Below are 25,357 nucleotides of genomic sequence, written 5' to 3' on the forward strand. Positions count from 1 at the left end.
GAGGAGAGGTAATGAGTCAGGCGGCAAAACGTAGATGAATGTGTAAGAGTTAATTTAAGTTTTAAGAGCTAGTTGTGAATAAACCTAAGGTAAGGCCAAGCTTTCATAATTAATAAAAACTCTCCGTGTCATTATTCGGGAACTAGTGATATTAAAAAAAAAAAAAAAAAGACCTGAGCCGGGCATGTGGCACACGCCTTTAATCCCAGCACTCGGGAGGCAGAACCAGGTGGATCTCTGAGTTTGAGGCCAGCCTGGTCTACAGAGTGAGTTCCAGGACAGCCAAGACTACAGAGAGAAACCTGTCTCAAAAAAACAAAGCAAAAAAAAAAAAAAAGGTATAAAGATATAAAATGGCCACACAGATGGGCAAGAGGAAGGGTTTAGTTCTCCTGCGCCTAAAGCTTGGAGACATGGGAAAGAAATTACCTCTGAAAAACCAATTACACCTCACCTTCATTTCCTCTTGTCTCAACTCAAGAACTAAGATGAGAAACTGACAAAGGGTGCTGGAGAAGGTGACCCAGATAGCTGGCCGAATTGGTGTGTAATTACAGAGCTCCACCCTCAGGGTTAAGAACGACAAAATGAGAGCTGGGCTCTGCGGTGAGGGGGTCTGTGTGGAGTACCCCTCAAGGCTTTTGAGGGGGAGACCGTTACTTAACCAAGATAGCACTCAGCAGAGCAGGTTGAGGGTTGTGGGAGGCCAGATGTCAGGAAACAGGCTGGATGTCAGCTGTGGTTATCGTAGTACTCCAGCCAGACCTATGTTCTCTCCCTGCACTTCCTGAGTCTTCCTGGCCCAGGTATGCAGCCTTCTTGTCAAACTTAAAGCTGAAAATAGTCCAGGCAGGCAGTCCTCTCCTTCTGCCTCATGTTATCAAAAGGAAGTCCGTGCCTGAGGATGCACGGGACGGTGGAGCTTCGAGCTTCGGTGATTAGAAGTGTGTGGTGTGTGACAGGAGTCCCTACCAAGTTTATGGACAAACCTACATCATAGGCCAAGGCTCATCTGTCTGAGCCCTGGCACCAGCTTCTCAGGACAGGTTCTCATGCAGACTCCCACATCATGTGCTCCACGTCTCTTCTCTGGGTGCTAAGGCAGATGGCATCCCAAAAGGAGGAAAAGCAGAACTCAAGGACCTCTGTCTGCAAGGAGACTTGTGCCCAGGCAGGAATGAGCATGACTGTCTGGGCACTCATATTGGAAGGATGAGGAAAGGGGACTTTCCTGCCGGGATAAATGCATTCCTGCATTGTGTAGTCCTGCAGAGAGGAACCAAGAGAGCCCCAGGAGCAGAGAACCACAGGGAGGGGAAATGGGGAGCACCAGGATGGAGTGGTGTTAGACATTAGCAGAATGCTAGGTTTTCTCTACAAAGGTGGAGTACGTTTTCAAAAGACCCACTAAGGAGACCCCAGCAGGGAGTCATCTTTCTCCTTCCCAACTTCCCATAGGCTTTTCCGTGGTATTCAGAAGCAGCACACACACGACTCCATAAGAAAGGCCCTAGCCAGAAGCATTTGCAGTGGAAAAAAAGTTAATAAATAATAGGGATAAAGGTTTGGACAGGAACCACGCTCTCCACTCTGGGGTCAGAACACAGAGGAGGCGCTCCAGGGAAGATAGTGGTCACTTTTTCCTGCCTGTTCAATCTGTATCCGTATCTCATGGCAACGGGAAATCATCACTTTCCAAATGCCGCTAGTCCTAAAATCTCAGAGGAGCCACGGGCGGTTCTTTTTATTTTGTATCTGCTTAAAAGCTCAGGAAGCCCTTGCTGACATTCTTGCTTGGGGGCCCAGAATTTAAACTTAGTCACTGTCCGGAGCCCTTGTTTTAGGAAAGAATGAGATTGCTGTTGCATAACTCAGGCTTGTGCTGGCCGGGTGGACCAATGCAGCAGCCCCACTTCTTCCCTGAGACTTCGCTCACCCCTGCCCAGGGTGGAACTATGACTTGGGATGAGCAGGCACTGCCTTTGGATGGACCCACTGGAGATGGCCAGGCAAATGAGCGTAGAGGGACTGAAGTTCTCAGGCCAGCCCCTTCCCAAACCCTGAGGACACAGAACAATCTGAGAAATCCAGAAGACCCAAGGAATGACCAGAGACAGGAGAAAGCTTGAGGAAGAGAGAGTCATGGAGGGACAAGTTAGCTTGAAGGGCAGAGAGGAGGATGACCCCTGGTCTGCGGCCAGATGACTGTCCCTAAAAGCATCTAGAATATAATCCCCTACTTTTACCCATACCCTGCAGGCGTTCAGGACCCCCTTTCCCTGAACTTTGCGCTCAGTGGCTCTCAGGCAGTGCTAGGTTTGCTACAATTTACTCAAGGTGATTCATCATCTCACTGCTGCTCTGGCAACCTCTTGTATCATCTTCGCAGACCAGAGTCTCTGGTTTTATTGTTTTGTTTTCACAGACACAGGCCTGGAGACTTTATTCTGCCCCTTCCCCATTTTACTCTCTCTCTCCTCTCTTGGGTCTACTTCTTGCCCATGGTAGGAACTTCTGCCCAGATGCCAATTATGTCTCTCCTAGCGCTTACCGACCCCCCCCCCCATCACGATTTTTTCTCGGTTCACATTTAGCCCCCAGGCTCCCATCTTCTCATCTGCAGGAGTACCTACTGGTCCTCCTTCTTCCTGTACATACACGCATGCTAACTGGATTTCAGGGTTCGCTGTCCTCCCCTTCACTCCTCCCTATCCCACAGTCCCTTTAGCCAGATGTACAGCTCCCAAATTCCGGGCGAGATTCCCAGGAACAAAGCAAGAAGAAGAAGAAAAAAAATCAGAACAATTTTGGAAGTAAACAGCAGCTGAGAAGGAGGAGGGAGGGGAAAGCCCGGTGGATCCAGGTGGGTGGCCCTCCAGTCCCTCCAGTTTAGGGTATGCCCCTGCCCTCGTTCCCTCCCCTTTCACCTGGCTTTTAAGGGCAGACCCGGCCAGCTGCTTCACAAAGCAGAGAAACAGCAGCGGCTCGCTGCGCTACGCTCTCTGGAAGGAGTGCATTGGGCAAAAACTCTGACCATGACCCAGGACAGGCTGCCCCCTCAGCCGCTGCTGCTGCTGCTGCTAACTCTGTTGCTGGCTGCCGGCTCAGGGTCCGCCTCAACGCGCGGGGTGCAGACCAGCAGCTGTCGCGGGGGCTGCGTGGAGGAGGAAGACGCGGGGTCCCCTGCAGAGGGCTGTGCAGAAGCCGGGGGCTGTCTCAGGAGAGAGGGGCAGCCGTGTGGGGTCTACATCCCTAAGTGTGCCCCAGGACTGCAGTGCCAACTGCGAGAGAATGAAGAGACCCCTTTGCGGGCGCTGCTGATGGGCCAGGGTCGCTGTCACCGCCCCAGGGGGCCGTCGGGTGAGTTCATGTCCACCCCGCCTTCCATCTGCCCACCTCAGATAGGAGAAGTTAGTCTTTCCTGGTAAGAATATGGATCGACGCAGATGGGCAGCTTCTTTGAGCTTCTGGGACCGGCCTATTGGTTCCTCCCAGGCCCTGGGTGGAACGTGAAGCAGAAAGATCAGGGGGATAAAGATCAGCCTTTATGAGGCTGCGTGTGGCTAGGGGCACCCGAGACTAAGGAAGGGAGATGTCCGGACTCTCCATTCTCCCTTCCCTTATTTATTTTCTCCTGGGGGAAAGGGGCATACGTAGGAAGAGGATGGAGAGTTTTCGCTTTAGCTATCCCGGCAGGCTCATCTCCATCACTCTAATGGCCCGTGCTGGAGACAGGACCTGGGTTCCATATGGAGGAGGAGGAAAGGGAACCTCAGACTCCAGTTCCCCACACTGAGAAATGTCTCCTGCTCCTCTTTCAGTGTTGGAAGCACCTGATCCCAGAAGTCTAGAAGAAAAGATACTGAGTAATAACAGGCTAGACCAGGGACAGTGGGCAGGCCCTGGAGAGCCTGGGGAGAGCCAGGTGGGCAAAGAAGGACTCGGCCAAATCAGGCTTATTATTCAAACCTGGTCAGAACTGCTGCCCTCCCTGCCCCACCCTACTGCCCCCAGGGATGAGCACTGGAGACTGAGTCACTGGGTGGGTGGGACCAGAGTGAGTCAGCACCCAAAAGATGGGGGTGAGGAGGCGACTGGACGCTGGAAGGTAGTAAGAGCCCTTGGTTTTTCCATAGAAATCGACGAGAAATGAATTTGGATCCCTGGGTATGGTGCTGCATGTCTGTGATTCCAGCACTTAGGAGGTGGAGGCAGGAAGGTCGTCAGTTCAGCATCATCCTTGGCTACATAATATCAGGCCAGCCCAAACTACATGAGACACACTCTCTCTCTCTCTCTCTCTCTCTCTCTCTCTCTCTCTCTCTCTCTCTCTCTCTCACACACACACACACACACACACACACACACACACACACACACACACACACACACACACACGGTGGGGGGTGGGAGGGGGTGGAGTCCCATTCCTTGGTGTCAGAGCCCAGGCTTCTAGGGCTCCTCTTAGAAGGTGTGTTTGGGTTGGAAAAGGCAGTTTGAAGCAGCATCACAGTTTGGCACCCAGTGCAGGGAGTAAGGTACAAGGTCTGAGGAACATGTGGTACCCAGGGAATGAGGGTTAAGACTACCACAGAGGAATCGGAAGTTTATCTCTTGACACGCTGCTGTGCTTTCCTAGCTTCGTCCTAGCCCTGGCTTGCTTCTGTCGCCCCTCCCAGTCCTGAGCTCTCCCCAGAGCACCCAGACACTCTCCAGAACCAGGTGCACCCTGCAGGTTGGAAGCCTCTCATTCCCTGCTCCTTTGCAGCCTTCAAGGCATCCGGTCAAGGGTTGAATCCAGAGGCTCCTGGACCACGAGTGTGGAACAGGGACAAAAAGGAAGAGGTCCCTATGCAAGGCCCTCAAAGTAACATCTCAGGCCTGGGAGGGGCGGACTGACTCATTGGAGGGGTCATCACAGGGTCACACATTCCATTGGGTCCCTATTGACTCCCCCCCACACACACACACCCGCCGCTGTTTTTTTCTCCATCTCCCTGGCTTGGTGTGCCCTCTTCTGGCCCCTAGTGGAATAGGCAAGTCTTTTCACAGGAAGCCTAAAGGCTGGAAATAACTAATAGTGCTCCATGTTCACTCCGCATTTTTGCTTTCCAAGATGTTTTTAAGACTTGAAGTTGTTCTGGGAGGCGGGCGGTGGTAGCTCATGCCTTTAATCCCAGCACTCGGGAAGCAGAAGCTGGTGGATCTCTGTGAGTTCGAGGCCAGCCTGGTCTACAGAGCTAGATCCAGGACAGCTAAGGCTACACAGAAAAACCCTGTGTGTGGGGTGTGTGGGGTGTGTGTGGGGTGTGTGTGTGAGGGGGACTGAGGGTAGGAGGGAGGTGGTTGCTTTGGGAAATATTATCAGGAGCAGTAACCTAACTGTGTTTTGTAGGATTTTATTTTTATTTCACATGTGTGGGTGTTCTGCCTGCACATATGTCTGTATACCACATGGGTGCCTAAAGGGGGCTTGGATCCTCTGCAACCAGTCACAGACAGCTGCTGTGAGACACCATGAGGATGCTGAGAGTTGAACTCTGGTCCTCTGGAAGAGCAGCCAGTGCTCTTAACCGCTGAGCCATCTCTCCAGCCCCTGTTGAGCAGACCAGACTAGTCTCGAGCTTGCGGCAGCCCTCTTACCTAAGCCTCCCGAGTGCTGGGATTACAGGCACACACCGCCACACCCCACAGTATAATTATCTGTCAGAGGAAGAAACAGCAGCCAGGATAAGGCTGGGAGAAAAACTGTCGACTTTTAGTTCCTAAAGCTGTCGGTTGCTCATTTAGTAGAGACGCACCAGGGCTCGTGTGGAACTAGCCTTTGGCCTTGACCAAGTTCTGATTTCTCCCATTCTTCTTGTGACCACAGAAGAGACTGCAAAGGAAAGCAAACCTCAGGGCGGTGCCTCCCGCCAACGTGATGCAAGCCGCAGAGACCGGCCCAAGAGCCCAGGGACCTCCACCACCCCTATAAGGCCCAGTCCAGGGGGTGTTCAAGACTCTGAGATGGTTCGTGCAGGGGTGGTGGGGTTCAGAGGACTGGAGAGTCTCCCTGGGGAAGTCTGAGCACCGCCCCCACCCACCCCTGTTCCTTTCCAGGGCCCTTGTCGCAGACACTTGGATTCAGTACTGCAGCAGCTCCAGACTGAGGTCTTCCGAGGTGGGGCACAGGGGATCTATGTGCCGAATTGTGACCTCAGAGGCTTCTATAGAAAGCAGCAGGTGAGGAGAGGCCAGGAAGGGAGAAGGAGAACTTACCAAGCTGCAAAAAAAAAAAAAAAAAAAGACACAAAAAGGATATTGGATGTGCTGGGGCATGCCAGGTAGATAGGTGCTGGTCCCTGTCTCAGAAACAAACAAACCAGGACACACACACAAACTACCTCCCCTGCCTCTCAGGATCTTCCAACTTTAAGACTCAGAGAGACTTGAAAAGAGTCGGGGAGATTGTAAGTTCAAGGCCTGCCCGGCCTGCAAACAGTAAGCCTCTGCCTCACAATCACAGTAAAACAAAAAGAAGTCTGATTTGAAAGGGGGGGGGCAACCATTTCAATAGAGGACGTAGAAGTCACCTTAGGCGAGGGCCCTACCTGCTATGGCTGTCAGAGGAGGGCCGGGGAATCTCTGGAGGCATGTGAGCTGGTGGAGCCCGCTCTGCATCTTCTAACTCAGCCTTCTGGGGTAGGCCGAGAACACAAAAGGGAGAAGCAGGTGCTGTGGATCTGGGGCTATTGTCCTGGCCTAGCAGGGTGGGCCCCGTTCAGCAGGTGAAGGGACTAAGAGCTCTTAATTTGTTTCTCCTGCTCGAAGCCTCAGGCCTCACCCTCTCTGTGCCTCTCCCCAGTGCCGTTCCTCTCAGGGGAATCGCCGTGGTCCCTGCTGGTGTGTGGATCCGATGGGCCGACCCTTGCCCGTGTCTCCAGACGGCCATGGGAGCTCTCAGTGCTCCGCCAAGAGCACTGGCTAATCAGGGTGGGAGCCTCCAGGACACTGTCCAGAGCACGGGCTGTCATCTGAACTATGTGCGGCCTTTGTGCCCCAAGACCTGCCTTCAGGCTCTGTACCATTGTTCCTCTCACCCTTGGGCCTTTCACATCTAGCCAGAAAAATTGTTATTGGCTTGGGGTACTAATAAAGCTGTGTTGGGGGCGCCTCTGGTCTACGTCTTTGTGTCCATCCTTCCCTTACAGCCCTGGAGCCCCAGGCTCTCACATCTCTCACAGCACTTCTGCCTTCCCAGTAGACCACTGCCGGTCTCTTCTGCCGTCCTAGGAAGCAGTAGACTGCCACTGCATGGGCCTCAAGCCCTCTAGCCTCATCCAGATACCCACCTGGAGTTCCCTCCTGGGGACTGACTGAGATCGAGGCCTGCATGCAAATCAGTACTGCCACACCTGATTACTGGTGAGATTGTGGTGACTGCAGCCTTGCTTCCATTGCTGATCTTTGGACTGATGGAGGCGAAGGATTAATGGTTAATCCCCAGCAGGAACTTGCCAAAAGGGAAGTCCCGAAGTGCTCACCTGCCCTACTTCCTACCAAAAAGGAAGAAACGTATTATTCAGGCTCTATGTGGTTTACCCAGGCTACCTTATTTATGCTGGCACTCACCTGATGAGGTAGGGACTTTTTGCCCCACCCACCCACCCCCAGAAACTTAAAAAATGTGGACCACTTTCCTGCAGTTACATAGTCAGGCATGGCAAACCCTGGCACCACTTAGTGTTGAGTAAGTGTGCGTCTGACCTTTCTGCTTATGGGGTAAGCAAGGTGTAGAGAAGAGCTGACATTCAGGGGCCTTGAGGCACCTCACCGCCACACAAGTTACAAATGCAGCCCCCAACAAAAATATTGTTGCACACATGTAATTACAGCCCTCGATGTGTACCCTCAGAAAGCTGAATACGAGGTGCATGAAGATGTTTCTGGCCCCTCCCTGACCTTCAGCTTTCATGGAGAAAGCCAGGAGGCACCCTGCTGCGTGATAAGCCTCAGGGAGGCAAAGTCCCCCTGCCACCCAGTCTTAGGCACAGATTCACCCCGAAAGTGAGATAGCAAGCATGAACCTGGCTGTTGGTTGGGGACAGAGGGGCTGTGACATGCAGCAGACAGAGCACAGCCAGGATCTGAGAAGCGCTGCCTTCCGATAACCTCTAACCCCCAGCCCCCTCCAGAGAGGACTTTAGTCTCTGGAGCTGTCGGCTCTCAGTGGGATAAGCGCTCCGTAGGTAGGGCTGAGAAGGGAAGGAAGAGGACACAGCTGCCCGCGGCCCACTCCAGACTGCCGCCATGGAGCCAAAGGGGTCCCAACTGCGGCGAAGAGAAGGGCTGGGAGAGGAGCATCAGAAGGGAGTCTGCGGAGAAGGTGAGCCCCCCGGCCCCTACCCCGACGGCCTGAGGTGGTATGTCCTGCTTAGCAGAGTTGGCTGTGCTGCTGGGAGCCCCTTCCTTGCTATCCTGGGAAGCCAGAGAAGGCGGTTTCTGCACCATCCCCCACACCACTAGGACTGGCAATGGAGGAAAGATGTTCAGAGCGGGGCCTTGCCTTCACTGAGGGCGAATGGAGTACTCACACCCCTGTGTTCTGGGTCCCCTGTTTCCAGCAACTGATTCAGGCTCTCTCTTGCCAACGGCCTCATTCACTGCACATATCACTCCCCCTTTTAATGACTCTACTCACGATTCTAAATATTGACAGGGGAACGAGGCTGGTGAGCACACAGCACATTTTTCAGGTCAAGGTCAGCTCTGACTAGGGCCCTAATTCCTCCCTCTCGGGTGTCCCTTTTGGTTCTTCCTCCTAGGGAACATCAAGACGCACAGAACCCCAGACTTGGTGCAATGGACCCGACATATGGAGGTGAGGGGTCACAGAGGACGGGCTGGGCTGGGGTTGGAGCTCAGCCGGTAGAGAGCTAACCTATCATAACTGGTTATGGTCCAGACTGGGACTGGTCCTAGCACCACATAAACCTGGTGTGACAGCATACAACTATAATCCTAGCTCTTGGGAAGCAGAGACTGGAGGATCAGAAGTTTGGGGTCATCCTTGGCTACACTTTCAAACCAACCTGGGCTACCTGAGACTGGGTGTGGTGGTGCACGCCTTTGATCCCAGCACCTGTGAGGCAGAGGCAGGTGGATCTCTGAGTTAGAGTTCAAGACTACCCTGGTCTACAGAACAAGTTCACGGACAGCCAGGGCTACACAGAGAAACCTTGTCTCAAAAGAAAAAAAAAAGTTTTCAAACTCACAGTTAGAATTAAGGTTAACTGGAGGGCGGTGTTGAAGCCTAAATCACCAGTTACTGCTTAGCTTTTTTTTTTTCATTAATCTCTAGTAATAATCAGAGATAGGACCTCTCTTTTAAAATTAGTGGTGGTGGTAGTGTGTGTGTGTGTGTGTGTGTGTGTGTGTGTGTGTGTGTGTGAGAGAGAGAGAGAGAGAGAGAGAGAGAGAGAGAGAGAGAGAGAGAGAGAGATATTTTCAGAACTCAGTTCTCTCCACTGTGGGTTTGGGATCAGAATCAAGTCACAAGGCTTGCACAATAAATGCTTTAAATGCTTTTACCTTCTGGGCCATCTCACCAGTCCCAGTTTTTGTTACAAATATTTTAAAACCTCAGTTAAATTGTTGTCTGGTAACATTGTTCAGATAATGCCAACCTAGATCCCACCCACCCCCAATTTAAAATAAATAATCTATTAGGTTTGTTTACATCTTATAAATTAAAAAGAGGGGGCTGGAGAGATGGCTCAGAGGTTAAGAGCACTGACTGCTCTTCCAGAGGTCCTGAGTTCAATTCCCAGCAACCACATGGTGGCTCACAACCATCTGTAACAAGATCTGGTGCTCTCATGTGGCTTGCAGTCATATATGCTGTATACATAATAAATAAGTAAATAAATAAGAGTTTAAAAAAAAAAATTAAAAAGAATCAGGCTAGCAAGGTGGTGGTAGCACACGCCTTTAATCCCAATATTCAGCAGGTGGAGGCAGGCAGAACTCTTTTTTTTTTTTTTTTTTTAAAGATTTATTTATTTATTATGTATACAATGTTCTGCCTGAATGTATGCCTGCAGGCCAGAAGAGGGGGCCAGATCTCATTACAGATGGTTGTGAGCCACATGTGGTTGCTGGGAATTGAACTCAGGACCTCTGCAAGAACAGCCAGTGCTCTTAACCACTGAGCCATCTCTCCAGCCCGCAGGCAGAACTCTTGAGTTCAAGGCCAACCTAATCTATGGAGTGAGTTCCAGGACAGCCAGGGCTATACAGAAAACAAAGCAAAGCAAAAAAAGAGAAAGAAAAAATAATTGGGCTAAGACAGAGTTGTTTAAAACATAGGTCTTTGGGCAAGGACAAGAGTCCACTGGTGAGGTCTTACTTTTAGCGTGGCTAGAGTTCAGAGGTTAGGGAGTGAGGACTGGAGATGATCTGTCTCAAACTCTGACTCAGTGAGTGGCAGCCTCACACCTACGGTCATTTTTTTTTTCTTTGAGATGAGTCACTCCCTCAAGCTGGACAAAAACTTATCACCCTCCTGCCTCGGCCTCTGAGCAGCAGGGATTGCAGGTGTATCCTACCACATTCAGCCTCTGCTAAGGCTCTTTGTCCTCACTGATGCGCCAAGAAGAGAGACAGAGGTTGGGGAAGCTCTGGGATCATGCTTACCTCTTCCTGTTCCTAGCACTTAACACTGTGTGGTTCAGAGCAGCTCAGTAAATGCAGGTCAAGGGAGGAAGGAACGGCTGGCGGGAGGAACAACGGGCTCTAACCGGGCTCTGTCCTGTAGGCTGTGAAGACCCAGTTTCTGGAGCAAGCCCAGAGCCAGCTGGCGGAGCTGCTGGATCGGGCCATGTGGGAGGCTGTGCAAGCTTACCCCCAAGACAGACCAGTTCCCTCCGCTGCCCCAGATACCACAAGCAAGTGAGTCTGAGGTCCCGCACAGGTGCCCTTCCAGCCCCTTGACCAGCCTTGGCGAGACCCTGGCTTCAGCGTTCCCTCCTCTCCCCGACCCCGGTCTTCACGGCACTGGCTTCTATCTTTCAGGTCTTGCTCTGCCCCAACCCTGACCTTCTCCTGCTATCACTCCTGCTCCTATTACAGTCTACACTGCCCTCCACCCTTTCTTGGGGGCCTGGTTCTGAAAACTGTCTCAATCTAGGACCCGGGAATTACCCCATGCGAAACGGAAAGTTTTCATCACCCGGAAGTCACTGCTCGAGTAAGTTGCGGGGAGGACAAAGGACAAGAAAAGGTTTGACTAAGGGGCCCCACAGACATCACAGTTCTCATGCACGGGCTTCGGCGGTCTGCTGGGAGGGTCTGGAGAGGTCTCTGCCTCGGTGTTATCCAGGGTTACAAATCAGCAGGAGATGCTCCAGCCACAGGCTTGCCCTCAGCGGGGAGTTCTGGATTCCTGGGCCCCACGTCCCTCACGTGTACAGTCCTGAGCTCCCTACAGGCTGCTGAAGACCCTTCCACCCTGACCCTCGGACTCCTTCCTTCCAGTGAGCTGATGGAGGTGCAGCATTTCCGAACCATCTACCACATGTTCATCGCGGGTTTATGCGTCTTGATCATCAGTACCCTGGCCATTGACTTCATTGATGAGGGCAGGTAGGTCCCTCCCACAGACACAGTGACCTGATCAGATGCCCGCCCTACCTCCCATACCTGTCTTGAACCTTCTTTCCCTAGCCTGGAATGGCCTACACCCTCTCAAATACTTCTCCACGGTAATCTTGCCTTAAAACAGTTGTAAGTGCACAAGCACACACACACACACACACACACACACACACACACACACACACACACACACACTCAACTACTCAATTCAGGTAACTTCCATTGACTTTCTACCAAGTACAAGCCAGGTCCAGATAGATGAGGGTGAAGTCCATCCCCCACCTTTGAACTACCTCCCATCTCTTGGAGAGGATTGACAGACACAGACCTCAGAGGAAGACCTTCCCTTGGAGGTCTGTATTTTGGTGTTCCCAACCTATCCCAAAGACAGGCTTAAGAAGTTGTAAAAGGGAGAGGATGAAGGACCTACAGGTTCAGCTATAGCCCTTACTCTAGTAAAATGTCTATTATTAAATATAAGAGTAGTGCACACCTTTAATCCAAGCAGTCAGGAGGTTGAGGTAGGTGGATCTCTATGAGTTCCAGGCCAGCTTGGTCTATGTAGAAAGTTCCAGGCCAGCCAGGGCTACATAATAAGAGGCTATCTCAAACAAACAAACAAAACAAAACAATAAGAGCATTATTATAGGGATCAAATATCAGTAAAATGTCAAATCAGGCTGAAGGTATTTTGTTTGTTTTTTGTTGTTTGAGACAGGGTTTCTCTGTGTAGCTCTGGCTATCCTGGAACTGGCTGTGGAGACCAGGCTGGCCTTGAACTCACAGAGATCTGCCTAGAGATCTGCCTGCCTCTGCCTCAAGTGCTGGGATTAAAGGTGTGCACCACCACAGACCCGCAGGCCTGGATTTTTTTTTTTTTTTTGTTTAATCGTTTGAGTTTGCCACAGAGTGTTTTCTGTGTATTCACATTCATCTGTCCATAAGCACCAATGAGATTCATGTGGAGGTGTTCAGAAGCAAGATCCTGTATCTGTGATTTTACAACCAATTCTTATCATCTGTCTACAACAACCTATTGGTTTTCCTGACTACAGAAAGTGGAAGTATCAGATTTTGTTCATTACAGTCCTTTATTAACATCTACTGAGGCGGTTTCCAGTGTTCGCCTATTTGCTGGAGACAGGATCTCACAGCCCAGGCTGGACTTGAAGTTGATAGATAAGGATGACTTTGAACTTCTCTTCCTCTGTCTCCACGTCTCAAGTACTGAGTTTTCAGGCATACAGTACCTGGTTTATGCCATGCTGGGGACTGAACCTAGAGCTTCATCCATCCTAGGCAAGCACTGTGCCAACTGATCTATATCCCTAGCCCTTTATTTGCAATTCTCCACCTTTATAAGCCACACATTGTTTTTTAATTTTAAAATTTAATTTTATGTGTATGGGTGTTTTGCCTGAATGTCTAGGCACCACTTGTGTCTGGTGCCCCAAGAGGTCAAAAGAGGGCGTGCATCGCATCTCCTGGAACTGGAGTCACAGATGGTTGTGAGCCACCGCGTAGGCTCTGGGAATGGAATCTGGAAGAACAGTCGGTGCTCTTAACCACTGAGCCCTCTCTCCAGTCCCAAACAATACATTCTCGTAAAAAGCTGTTTTTTCGTTGTTCTTGTTTTTGTTTTATTTTTGAGACGAGGCCTTCCTATGTCCTAGCTAGTCTAGGACTTTCCATCCTCCTGATTCAGCCTCTGAGGTAGCGGAGAATTCAAGCAAGTGCTGATACACTCCACCCAGGCAAATCACAGAGCATGGTTCATTCTATTAGCCTGGGCCAATAAATATAGACACACTGGAGGAACGAAATTCATAATAGTAAAATCACAGCTCATCTTAACTCTTCACAGCCTGATGCTTGCAGTACTGAGGCTTCTGCAAAAACTGACATTGAACTAGGGCTCCAAAGGTCATTCAGATCAAGCCTATCCCATGACTGTGTTTCTGAGGCGAGGGCCTGCTCTGGAAGTCCCACACAACACTGGGGCAAACTTGAATACTTTCACAGCACAGCCTATCAAGGGTCTGGCCCAGCCCTGCATGAATTGAATATGGTGACTTATGCAGCAAGAAGATGAGACATTCGAGGTCATCCTTAGCTACATAAGTGAGCTCCTGGCCAGCCTGGGATACATGAGACCTGTCTAGAAAAAAAAAGCAAAAACAAGTCTGTACTAGGCTTTTTCTCTTGGGCCACCAACCAGCTCCCAAATCATGACACAGGAACTTATTATTAGTTTTGAATGGTCGGCCTAGCTTAGGCTCGTTTCTGGCTAGCTCTTTTAACTTAAATGAATCTGTTTCTCTTTATTTGTCTCGGGGCTTTTTACCTTTCTTCCTTCTGTCTATCCTACTTTCACTGCTTCTGTCTGCTGGCTGGCGTCTGCCTGGCGTCTGGCTGGCGTCTGCCTGGCGTCTGGCTGGCGTCTGCCTGGCGTATTGTCCCATTCTCTCCCCCCCCCTCTCTCCTTTCTTCTCTCTAGCCTAGATTTCTCCAATTTATTCTCTCTGCCCAGCTCTGCCTATCCTTTCTCCTGCCTAGCTACTGGCCATTCTGTTCTTTATTAGACCATCAGTTGCCTTAGGCAGTCAAGGAGAAACAGATGGAACACATCTTTTTTAATTAAATAAATACATCAGAAACAAACGTAACACATCCTTACATCGTTGAACAAATGCAGCAGAAATAAACGTAACATATCTCTGCCCAGTTAAAATAATATCCACGCCACAAACCCCTCAGTGTGTCCAGTTACTGTCTTTTTTCCTCTCCCCTAGGCTGATGCTGGAGTTTGACCTACTCATCTTCAGCTTCGGACAGCTGCCCTTGGCGCTGATGACGTGGGTTCCCATGTTCCTGTCCACTCTGCTAGTGCCCTACCAGACCCTGTGGCTCTGGGCCAGGCCGAGAGCCGGGGGCACCTGGATGCTGGGGGCCGGCCTGGGCTGTGTTCTGCTGGCTGGCCATGCAGCGATGCTCTGCGTCCTTCCAGTCCACGTAGCGGTGAAGCATCAGCTTCCGCCCGCCTCAAGATGCGTGCTGGTCTTTGAGCAGGTGAGGACCCCGGGGGCTCTGGGACCAGGTCGATACAGCCTAGGGTTTGGTGAACCTGCGATTCTCAGGAAAGTATACAAATAGGGTTGCTAGGTAACACTGGCCCTGCAGAGTTGGTGGGGTGAAGATCGCCCTGTCTCCCTTTACCCTTTGTCCCAGCTCTGTCTGTGTTAAGCTTTAAAGTCACGTGACAAAAAATAGAAACTGTTAGCCGGGCCGTGGTGGTACATGTCTTTAATCCCAGCACTCGAGAGGCAGAGGCAGGCAGATCTCTGTGAGTTCAATGCCAGCCTGGGCTACCAAGTGAGTTCCAGGACAGCCAGGGCTACACAGAGAAACCCTGTCTCAATAAAAACTAAAAAAGGAAAGGGGGGTGGGGGGTGGGGAGAAGGAAGAAGAGGAGGAGGAGAAAGAGGGAAGAAAGAGAGAAACAAACAAATAAATAAATATGGGCTCCTGCCAGATATGTTTTGAATTGGCTTGCCTCTCTGTGATAAATCTGACTACAGAGAGGTAAAGTGATTTTTCCAGAGCCACACAGCAATTTGATCTCTTCCACTACAGGTCCGGTTCCTGATGAAAAGCTACTCCTTCTTGAGAGAGACTGTACCTGGGATCCTTTGTGTCAGAGGTGAGGTGTCCCACTGACCCATTGTGAACTCCTTGATCCTCTTGGCTGCTTGGATGAAGCCAGAAGATGCAAAGCTCTGCCTTCACAAGCAGGTTGCCCAGCAGACACAGATCTGACCCTGAGCTGGACTAAGTGGCTTTATTCACAAGTGTGCTCAGGCCTCTTCTGAGAGAACCACTCGGTTATCCAGACCTTCTGGTGCTTTTCAGTCCCAGGCCCAATCTGGAAAGGCAGGGATGTGAGAAAACCTTCATAGAGGAAATCAGGACAGAAGGGAAAGAGAACAGCAGGCTGTGGCAGGCTAAGGAAGGTCTGGAAAGCCGGTCTGCAGTGTGAGCCGGTTCAGTCCCTTCGAATGCACAGCCTGGATCCCTCCCCAATCTACCTCCCCATGCTAACACAGTCCTCTCCACCTCCCCATGTCCTCTCCACCCTCCCCATGCTCACACAGTCCTCTCCACCCTCTCCGTGTTAACACATTCTTTTCATTCCTGTCCAGGTAAGGGTATCAGTGCACCTAGTTTCTCCAGCTACCTCTACTTCCTCTTCTGCCCTACCCTCATCTACAGAGAGACATACCCCAGGTAAGACCTTGCTGCCCCTCCCCAAATACCTAGGCTTGGTGAGGATGGGGCCCTTCTCCCACTGGCACTGGCCACTTGTTCAGAAGGAAGCGAAGGAAAAACAGGCTACCTCTTCCGTTGCCTGGCACATTCCCGTGATCCACTGTCCCGAGTAATCAACCCAGTTCTGTCCTCCACACCCCAGAGTATGGTTGGGCCCCTTCAGTGACACTCAGGCTAAACGACCACTTACTGTGTTTGCTCTGGGAAATCCGAAGTGTTCTAGACCCCCCCACAGCCCTAGGGAATTCACTCAGGCCTGTGCAGTGGAGTCAGCCTCGGAGAGAGGGCTGAAGGCCTAAACCGTGAATGACGCAGACGGATGATCCTCATGTTCTCCTATTGTGCTGCAGGACACCCAGCATCAGGTGGAGCTATGTGGCCAAGAACTTTGCCCAGGTCAGAAAATGGGGTGGAAGGCCTGCTGGGACTCATGGTGGCTTAGAAGTAGGGGAGGCCGGGAAGGAGGCAGCAGCCCTTGCCAAAGCCGTGTGTCCTCCTGTCCGCAGGCCCTGGCCTGCGTGCTCTACGCCTGCTTCATCCTGGGCCGCCTCTGCGTCCCCGTCTTTGCCAATATGAGCCGGGAACCCTTCAGCACCCGAGCCCTGCTGCGCTCCGTCCTGCATGCCACAGGCCCAGGTAAGACTGCGTCATGGTGGGGTAAGGCTGTGCACTTTCCTGGGGAGCGCCTGCCAGGGCAAGCTTCACTCTGTCAGTCTGTGAATCCCTTACACACCTGCCCCCCCACCCCCCGCCCATGTTCACTGCCGCCATCTTTGTGTAGTCTGGTAGCCTGGCTCCCCACTACTCACTTCCCACCCCCTCGTGGGCCTGGCTGTGCCAGTCCCTCCTGCAAACTAATCACCCATGGCCCTGCTTCAAAAGCCCTTCCTGCCTTCCTGCGTGCCTGTCTTCCTTCCCCCTCCCTTCCTTCTACACTGGGGAGTGAACCTAAGGCCTCATACATGCCAGACAAAAGCTTTACCATTGAGCCACATCCCTACCCTCCTTTCAGTTCTTACTTTGAGACAGGGTCTCGCTAAGTTGCTCAGACGGGACTTGAACTCAGTTTTTTTTTTTTTTTTTTTTTTTTGGTTTTTCGAGACAGGGTCTCTCTGTGGAGCTTTGTGCCTTTCCTGGAACTCACTTGGTAGCCCAGGCTGGCCTCGAACTCACAGAGATCCGCCTGCCTCTGCCTCCCAAGTGCTGCGACTAAAGGCGTGCGCCACCACCGCCCGGCTTTTTTTTTTTTTTTTTTTTTTTTTCTTTATGTGTATGGATACTGTGTCTGCCTGAATGTTTGTGCACCACATGCATGCCTGGTGCATACAGAGGCCAGAAAAGGACATCAGATCCCCTGAGCTAGAGAGATAAAGACAGTTGTAAGCTGTTGTGTGGAGGCTGGGAACTGAACCCAGGTCCTCTGGAGAAGCAGCCAGTGCTCTTAACCACTGAGCCAGCTCTGCAGCCTTTTGATTTTTCTCTTTTCCTTTCTGTTTTAAAAAATGTTTATGTTTGCTTGTTTTTGAGACAACCTCTACCCAGGCTGGCCTTAAACTCAGTCCTCCTGCCTCATTACCCCAGGTAGCTGGGATTGCAGGCTTGCTGTACCAGGCTTTGCTTGGAATGCCTTTCTCTACTTTGCAGCATGGAATTGGCTTTCTTCCTGGAGGCCCATGGCTAAGATGCCCCCTTCTTGGGAAGCTTCTCTCTCCCCCTTTTCCTTTTCTAATTTTTATTTTATTGCATATATTTATTTTTATTTATTTAATTTGGGGGGGGTTTCGAGACAGGGTCTCACTGTGTAGTTTTGCACCTTTTCCTGGAACTCTGTAGACCAGGCTGGCCTCAAACTCACAGAGATCCACCTGCCTCTGCCTCCCGAGTGCTGGGATTAAAGGCGTCGCCGCCACTGCCCGGCTTATTTTTTATTTTTTTTAGATAGGGCCTTGCTATGTTGCTCAGGCTACCCTTAGTCCCTTGGCTCATGTGATCCTCCTGTCTCAGCATCTCCAGTAGTTGGGACTAGACATGCGCCGCCTCACAGCCAAACTCTTTTCAGCTCACTTCTTGTTCTGTATTGTATCCTCTGGAACATCCCTGGTTGTCACGATCATTTAGTTCCCGTTACACCTGACCTTGATCCGTGCGTGGGTCCCAGCCTCTGTGTGTCTGTCTCGATATTATGAATTTCCAAAGGTCAGGGACATTGTGAGTCTGTGTTTCTGATTTTCAGGCATAGAGTAGATACTAAGCACTATGTGGAAATTAAGGAATGCATGAATGATGAGTGAACGCATGCTTGCTAAGTGTTGGGGCCCTGATGGCTGGGCAAAGGCTCTCGAGAGCCCGGGGCTGCGGGGCTGCACCTCTTGTCCTGCCCGCCAGGCATCTTCATGCTGCTCCTCATCTTCTTCGCCTTCCTGCATTGCTGGCTCAACGCCTTCGCCGAGATGCTGCGATTTGGAGACAGGATGTTCTACCGGGTGCGGCCTGGACCGGGGCCCACTGAGGGCAGTAGTCGGGGAGGTGGACCGAGGGCCCAGGGAAGAGGGTAGTGGTGGTGGGTGTCGCCTCCCAGTGCTTTTGGTCTCCTGTAATGAGGACTGTGGGCCTCGGGGTGTGGGGATGATGCCACTCCCACGCCTCTAAGCAGCAAGGCTGACTGCTTTTGTGTGGATGGTGCGCCAAGATCTTTCCTCTGGAGTGGATAGGCAAGCTGGTGGGACCCAAGGCTGGGAGAGCGGTTGCTGTCTCTGCTCGGCCCAGAGCCAACCCTTCTAAGAGGATGCAGGCAGGGGTGGGTGTGCGGAGCAGCGATAGCTGGGGCCTGAGATCTCACCTCCATTCCTCCCCAATCCACACCCTCCCCAGGACTGGTGGAACTCTACCTCCTTCTCCAACTACTACCGCACCTGGAACGTGGTGGTCCATGACTGGCTGTACAGCTACGTGTATCAAGACGGGCTGTGGGTACGAGCCATGCACACTCCTCAGTTCTCACGGTCCCAGCGAGGGGGCTTCCTCGGGTGCCCTCTCCTCCTCTTACTGTGCCCCTAACACTAACATTGTTCAGATCAAAGGACAGACAGACATCTGGGGCTTGCTGGCCAGCCATCCTGGCCTCCTTAGTGAGTTTCAGACGCATGAGACCCTGTCTCAAAAAAACAACAAAAGGCACCCAAGTAACAACATTGTCCTCTGGCCTGCACACTCACACACATGTGCACTCGTACACAAAACATAAACATGCACACACACAAAATAAGGTTGGGGGCCAAGTATGATGGCACACACCTTAATCCCAGCACTCGGGAGACAGAGGCAGGCAGATATATCTATGAGCTTGAGGCCAGCCTGGTCTACATAGGGAGCTCCAGGACAGCCAGGACTACAAAGAGAGACCCTGTCTCAATAATAATAATAATAGTAGTAGTAGTAGTAGGGCTGGAGAGATGGCTCAGAGGTTAAGAGCACTGGCTGCTCTTCCAAAGGTCCTGAGTTCAATACCCAGCAACCACATGGTGGCTCCCAACCATCTGTAATGAGATCTGGTGCCCTCTTCAGGCATGCAGTCATACATGCAGACAGAACACGGTATACATAATAAATAAATAAATCTTTAAATAATAATAATAAGGCTGGGGACATATCTTAATAGTAGAACACCTTCCTAGCATGCATAAGGCCCTTGTCTCCGATACTGTCAAAATACAAAACAAAATAAAATAGAATCACAGCTAAGGTCCAATGATCTTAAACAAGACTGGAGTGACCCCTTCTGACCCCAAACCCCACATTCTTTCCATTGAGTCCCACTCCTTCCTGGCTCCTTGAAGAGGGAGGGAACTCCCTGTGGGGGTGTGCTCATTCTCTTGCCTGCCCACCAGCTCTTGGGCCGGCGGGCCCGCGGGGCGGCCATGCTGGCAGTGTTCCTGGTGTCTGCAGTTGTGCACGAATACATCTTCTGCTTCGTCCTGGGCTTCTTCTACCCGGTCATGCTGATGCTCTTCCTCGTGGTCGGGGGTGAGCTGAACCTCTGACCCAGAGAGGGGTGGGAGGGCCTGAGATTCGAGCCCGCCGGGTCTGGGAGGCCTTGGGGAGGCGATGGGCATATCCTGAGGGGCTTGGGGGAAAGATTTCTGGTTACAGCGAAGCATTTGATCAAAGGATGCAGAAGGAATGGGGAGACTTTGGTGTGGCTAGGAGATACGGCATAAGATTCAGGAAGTGAGGGGCAAATGGAGCTTCCCCCAGTCCCTTGAGACCTTCAAGAGTCTCTGCAGCTGGGTCCAAGATCTTGTCTGGGGAGGGAGGATGTCCTTTCTGGTAGGTCACTTCCCAGCCCCCAGCATGGGAGGCCAAAGGAGACAAGGCACAGGAATGATGAGCTGGAATGACAACCCATCTCCTGCCCTAGGGCTGCTGAACTTCACCATGAATGACAGGCACACAGGTCCAGCCTGGAACATCCTGATGTGGACCTTGCTCTTCCTGGGCCAGGGCATCCAGGTCAGCCTATACTGCCAGGAGTGGTATGCTCGGCGACACTGTCCCTTGCCCCAGGTAAGGCAACGACCTCTCCCAGTTCCTCGTCCAAGACGGCATCCAGCAGCCAGCCCTTTGGGGCTCTGATTCAATAGTTATGGTCAGAGACGGCATGTGTGGGGGAGGGGGACTCACGTTTTAGATTCATAATGTGTGTCATCAGCAGTGACCTCGCTCACAATCTACTCTTCCGTGGCACAGACAACATTCTGGGGGCTCGTGACACCTCGATCTTGGTCCTGCCATCCCTAGAAGCCAAGGCACCATACTGCCCGGATAACGGCGTTGATTCTTCTCTATCTGCAAAGCCCAGGGCCAGGGCTCCTCACCGTACTCCCTACCCCATTTGGAGTCAGGGACTTGCACACAGGACCTGCCAGGGGCTACAGGGACTCAGGTACACACCTCTGCGGGCAGCTGACCACGGACTCAGCATGGGTGACTCGAGCACCGCTCTCTGTGGACTGGGCACAGGTTACCTTCTTACCCAGGGCTCTCCAGATGTGAGGAGACCCAGAGGAACAAAGGCCACCAAAGTCTGAGAACTGTCTGCTTCTCCTACTCCTCCCCATGCAACAATAAAATCTTTGTCTCCCTTTTCATTCATCTCCATCATTTGTTGAATTTGTGGGGGGAGTTTTGTTTGTTTTTTGGTGTTTTTGTTTGTTTGTTTTTTGTTAGTGTGACTTTGGGTTTTGTGGGGTTTTTGTTTTATTCCACTTTGTTTTTAGGCAGGGTCTTACTATTTAGATCTAGGAATGGCTTGAGACTTGCTCTGTTGACCAGGTTGGCTGCAGACTCACAGAGATCCACCTGTCTCTGTCTTTCAAGTGCTGGGATCAAAGGTGTGTGGCTCTCTGACCTACACAGGTACACCCTGGTCATGCATGCATTTGCTCTCCCATACACATACACACATACAATACACATTTTTAAAAAAAAGAATAGTCAAGGGGGCTGGAGAGAAGGCTCAGCAGTTAAAAGCACTGACTGCTCTTCCAGAGGACGCAAGTTCAATTCCCAGCACCCACATGGCAGCTCACAACTGTCTGTAACTGCAGTGCCAGGGGACCCAACACCCTTACACAGACATACATGCAGGTAAAACACTAATGCACATAAAAAAATTAAATTAGTTTTAAAAATAGTCAAAATAGCCAAACGGTGGTGGCGCACGCCTTTAATCCCAGCACTTTGGAGGTAGAGTTAGTTGGATCTCTGTGAGTTCAAGGCCAGCATGATCTACAGAGCTAGTTCCAGGATAGGCTCCAAAGCTACACAGAGAAACCCCATCTCGAAAATAACAAAAAGGTCAAAATAAACATAAAATAATATATTAAGAAAATGTTGTCCTAGTTTCTTTTCCTGTTGTTGTGGTAAAATCCTCTAACAAAAGAGACTTAAGGGAGAGAGAGGGTTTACGCTGGTCCGCAGCACAGTCCGTGATGGTGAGGAAGTCAAGATGAAGGAGCTGAGGCTGGCACATGCAGAGTCAGGAGGCTGGGTGATGGGTGCACACCGTCTTGCCAGCCCTTACTTACTTTTTGAGACAGGATCTTGAGCTTTCAATCCTGCTTCAGTCTCCCCACTGCAGGGATTATGGGAACATACAGCTCTGCTTGGCTTCCTATTTTGTTTGGTTTGGCTTTTTGAGACAGGGTTTCTCTGTAGCCCTGGCTGTCCTGGAACTCACTCTGTAGATCAAGCTGGTCTGGAACTCAGAGATCTGCCTGCCTCTGCCTTCCTAGTGCTGGGATTAAAGGCACCACCACCACCTGGCTCTAAAAATGTATTTCTTACATGCAGAATATAACTGAATCTTGCTTCTTTTTAAATTCGTCTTATTTAATACCTGCCCACCCCACTCCACCCCTTAAACCAGCATAGATGTACTGGTGTACTGGCTATTTTTTTTTTTTTTTTTTTTTTTTTTTTTTTTTTTTTTTTTTGTTACTTGACACAAGCTAGAGTCGTTTGGGAAGAGGGAACCTCAACCTCAACTGAGAAAATACCCGCACCAGACTGGCCTGCCAGCAAGCGTGTGGAGGGCCAGCCCACTGTGCTTGGTGAACGGGTGCTATAAACAAGCTGGCTAAAGCCAGGTGCAGTGGCTCACGCCTTTAGTCCCAGCACTTGGGAGGCAGAGGAAAAGTGGATTCTTTGAGTTCAAGGCCAGCCTGGTCTAGGTAGAGAATTACAGGACAGCCAGGGCTACAGAGACCCTGTCTGGAAAAAAAAAAAAATAAAAGCAAAACAAAAACACCAAAATCAGGCTAAGCAAAAGCCACAAGGAGCTAGCCAGTTCCTGCCCTGACTTCCCCCAGTGTTGGACTGTGACCTGGAAGTGTGAGCTAAATGAGTCCTTTTCTCCCCAAGCTGCTTTTGGTGATGATGTTCCATCACAGAGAGAGAAACGTCAGTCAGAGCAGAGCATGGTTTGCGAAAGGATGGAGCCATAAGGAGAATTAAGATTAAGAAAGAGAGATACTGTCCCCAAAGAGAGAAACACCACACACACAAAATAAATGAATCTAAAAATTTTTAAAAAGAGGTGGGGGAGGGGAGCAGCCAGGGAGACTGCTCAGGGGGTAGAGGTTCCAGCATGCCGTGCACTGCATGCAGAGCTAACTACCTGAGACCAATCCCTGTCCCACAAAGTGGCAGGAAGAACCAACTCTTGAACTGTCCTCTGAGCACCACAGTAAATAAGTAACTTTTTAAAAGGCTGGGAATGTGGTTCAATGGCAGATTGCTTACCTGACATGGACCAGGCCCTGGGTTCAATCCCAGCACCACTGTCCACATCCAAAAAAGAAAAATCCCGTGGTGGTGGCAGTGCACGCTTTTAATCCTAGCACTCGGGAGGCAGAGGCAGGCTGATCTCTGTCAGCTTGAGGCCAGCTGGTCTACAGAGTGAGTTCCAGACAGCTAGAGTGCATCTGTATGTGTGCATACACAGATGTGGAGGTGTGCATGTGTGAGCACCCAGATGTGGAGGTGTGTATGTATGCACACACAGATGTGGAGGTGTGCATGTGTGCATACACAGATGTGGAGGTGCAGATGTGTATGCACACAGATGTGGAGGTGTGCATGTGTGCACACACAGATGTGGAGCTGCTTAGGTTACCTGTGGTTGTGAACTGCCTGTCACGGGTGCTCATGCATGTGTATGTAGGTCAGAGGACAGCTTACAGAGTCCGCTCTCTCCTACCATGTGGATCCGAGGGACTGAACTGTTGCTCGAGCTGTCCTGTCTTTTGCCCTGACAAGTGGATGCCTTTTCCGCTGTGTGAGAGTCTGGGCACCCTTGCTTTTCAGTCCCCTACTTGGTGTGTTCTCGGCAAGTGGATCCATTTCCCTTTGTCAGTAACTTGTTCTGTCTAGAAACTGGACAGTGATTTTTCTGTGACCTCAGAATCCAGGCATTTCCTGTCTACGTTTCTGCTTTCTTTCGTCTCCCGTGTCCCTCTGGTCCCTCCGGTCCCTCCGGTCTGCAAGCTTGGGTCTTTCTCTGGGTCAGCAAGGTATTTGTTTCTCTACCCTGTAATTATTGTCTTTCCCCATCTGCTCCTTTTCTTCTTCTGGAGCCAGAACAATCCAGTGTCAGAGCTATCAGGTCTAGAATCGAAGCCTGGTGTTTTTCTGATTATTTCCATCTTCTCTTATGTGCTCTGTGCTTTGAAATACTTTTTCCACTTGCCCATCCAAGCCACTGATTTGAGTCTTGCCAGTAACCATTCTGTCTTTCAGTACACATACTGGGTTTTGTTTTTTGTTCAAAATAACCATTTTATTTCCAGAAAGTGATGGAGTTTGAGGTCTTGGACTTGGTTTTGTTTTTGTACATAACTTGGATATATTTAAGTGCTCCCGACTGCTTCTTAAGCAGTTGGATACTTCTTCTGGGTGGTCCCTATGCTTTCTAGTGGGCAGGGAACCAGCCATAGTAACTGTATCTCTCTAGGGCCACAGCTCTGAGTCACTCTCTTCCAATATGCACACGGCCCTGACCTCTGCTTAGAGGTTCCAAAGGTCAATGACTGCATGCTGCCGTCCACAGGCCTTCTCTCCACTAACCCTGAGATCAAGACCTCACCTGTACTCACTCCCCACTGGTACCAGCAGGGGTGTGACTAATGACAGGTGTTTGGAGACCCAAGTGGGAAAAGGCGGAAATTCCCTTTGAACAAGAATCCTCAAGCCTGAAGAACCACTTCTGGGACTCATTAATATCAATATCGATTGTGTTGGACTCTCTCTCATCCCAGCCTCAACCCAAGAGTTTCTGATTCACTGGCTCACTAACCCTGGAGTGAGGTCAGAGAATTTATATATCCAACGAGTGTGCAGGGCTGGCCAAAACTGCTGATCTAAGGGCCACACTTTAAGAACTATTGCTTTTGAGGCTGGAGGGATGGATGGCTTAGTGGTCAGGAGTACTTGCTGCGCAACCATGAGGACCTAATTCAGATCCCAGCACCACATACCTGGCCAGGTGTGGTTGTACATGTCTGCATCTCCATCGAGACAGGAAGACCAGTGGATCACCAGGGCAGGCTGACTGTCAGCATAGCCAAGAAACAAAAAAGATCCAGTTCAGGGAGAGACCCTGCCTCAAAGTAACAGGCAGACAGTGGTAGAGGAGTGCACCCTGTACCCTCATCTGACCTCAGCCCAGATATTTTTCAGAGTAAATGGCGGTGGATGAGCATTATAGAATGTGGAATTGGGGGCTGGAGAGATGGCTCAGAGGTTAAGAGCACTGACTGCTCTTCCAGATCCTGAGTTCAATTCCCAGCAACCACATGGTGGTTCACAACCATCTGTAATGAGATCTGGTGCCTTC

The 25,357-nt window shown here is 50.8% G+C and overlaps 2 protein-coding genes and 1 long non-coding RNA gene across 3 annotated transcripts; 2 read left to right on the forward strand and 1 right to left on the reverse strand.

The window, feature by feature from the left end:
- The first annotated feature begins 2,902 nt into the window (after positions 1 to 2,902).
- On the forward strand, positions 2,903 to 7,165 carry Igfbp6 (insulin like growth factor binding protein 6). Its single transcript, XM_006981860.4, has 4 exons — positions 2,903 to 3,360; positions 5,873 to 6,012; positions 6,103 to 6,225; positions 6,848 to 7,165. The coding sequence occupies exons 1-4, from the start codon at positions 3,036 to 3,038 to the stop codon at positions 6,968 to 6,970; spliced, it is 711 nt and encodes a 236-aa protein (XP_006981922.2). The 5' UTR covers positions 2,903 to 3,035; the 3' UTR covers positions 6,971 to 7,165.
- LOC121824303 (uncharacterized) lies at positions 4,284 to 7,673 on the reverse strand. Its single transcript, XR_013046596.1, has 3 exons — positions 7,335 to 7,673; positions 6,594 to 6,679; positions 4,284 to 6,265 (listed from the first exon to the last, which is right to left on the reverse strand). It is a non-coding gene; the product is annotated as an uncharacterized LOC121824303 (long non-coding RNA).
- Positions 7,674 to 8,229: 556 nt separating this feature from the next.
- Positions 8,230 to 21,110, forward strand: Soat2 (sterol O-acyltransferase 2). Its single transcript, XM_006981859.4, has 15 exons — positions 8,230 to 8,368; positions 8,808 to 8,863; positions 10,799 to 10,932; positions 11,171 to 11,230; positions 11,518 to 11,625; positions 14,430 to 14,706; positions 15,271 to 15,337; positions 15,837 to 15,921; positions 16,314 to 16,359; positions 16,470 to 16,599; positions 18,349 to 18,446; positions 18,835 to 18,933; positions 19,851 to 19,986; positions 20,381 to 20,526; positions 20,710 to 21,110. The coding sequence occupies exons 1-15, from the start codon at positions 8,293 to 8,295 to the stop codon at positions 20,758 to 20,760; spliced, it is 1,569 nt and encodes a 522-aa protein (XP_006981921.1). The 5' UTR covers positions 8,230 to 8,292; the 3' UTR covers positions 20,761 to 21,110.
- Positions 21,111 to 25,357: the final 4,247 nt, after the last annotated feature.

The sequence above is a fragment of the Peromyscus maniculatus genome, chromosome 20 (genome assembly GCF_049852395.1).
Source record: "Peromyscus maniculatus bairdii isolate BWxNUB_F1_BW_parent chromosome 20, HU_Pman_BW_mat_3.1, whole genome shotgun sequence".
NCBI classification, from domain to species: Eukaryota; Metazoa; Chordata; class Mammalia; order Rodentia; family Cricetidae; genus Peromyscus; species Peromyscus maniculatus.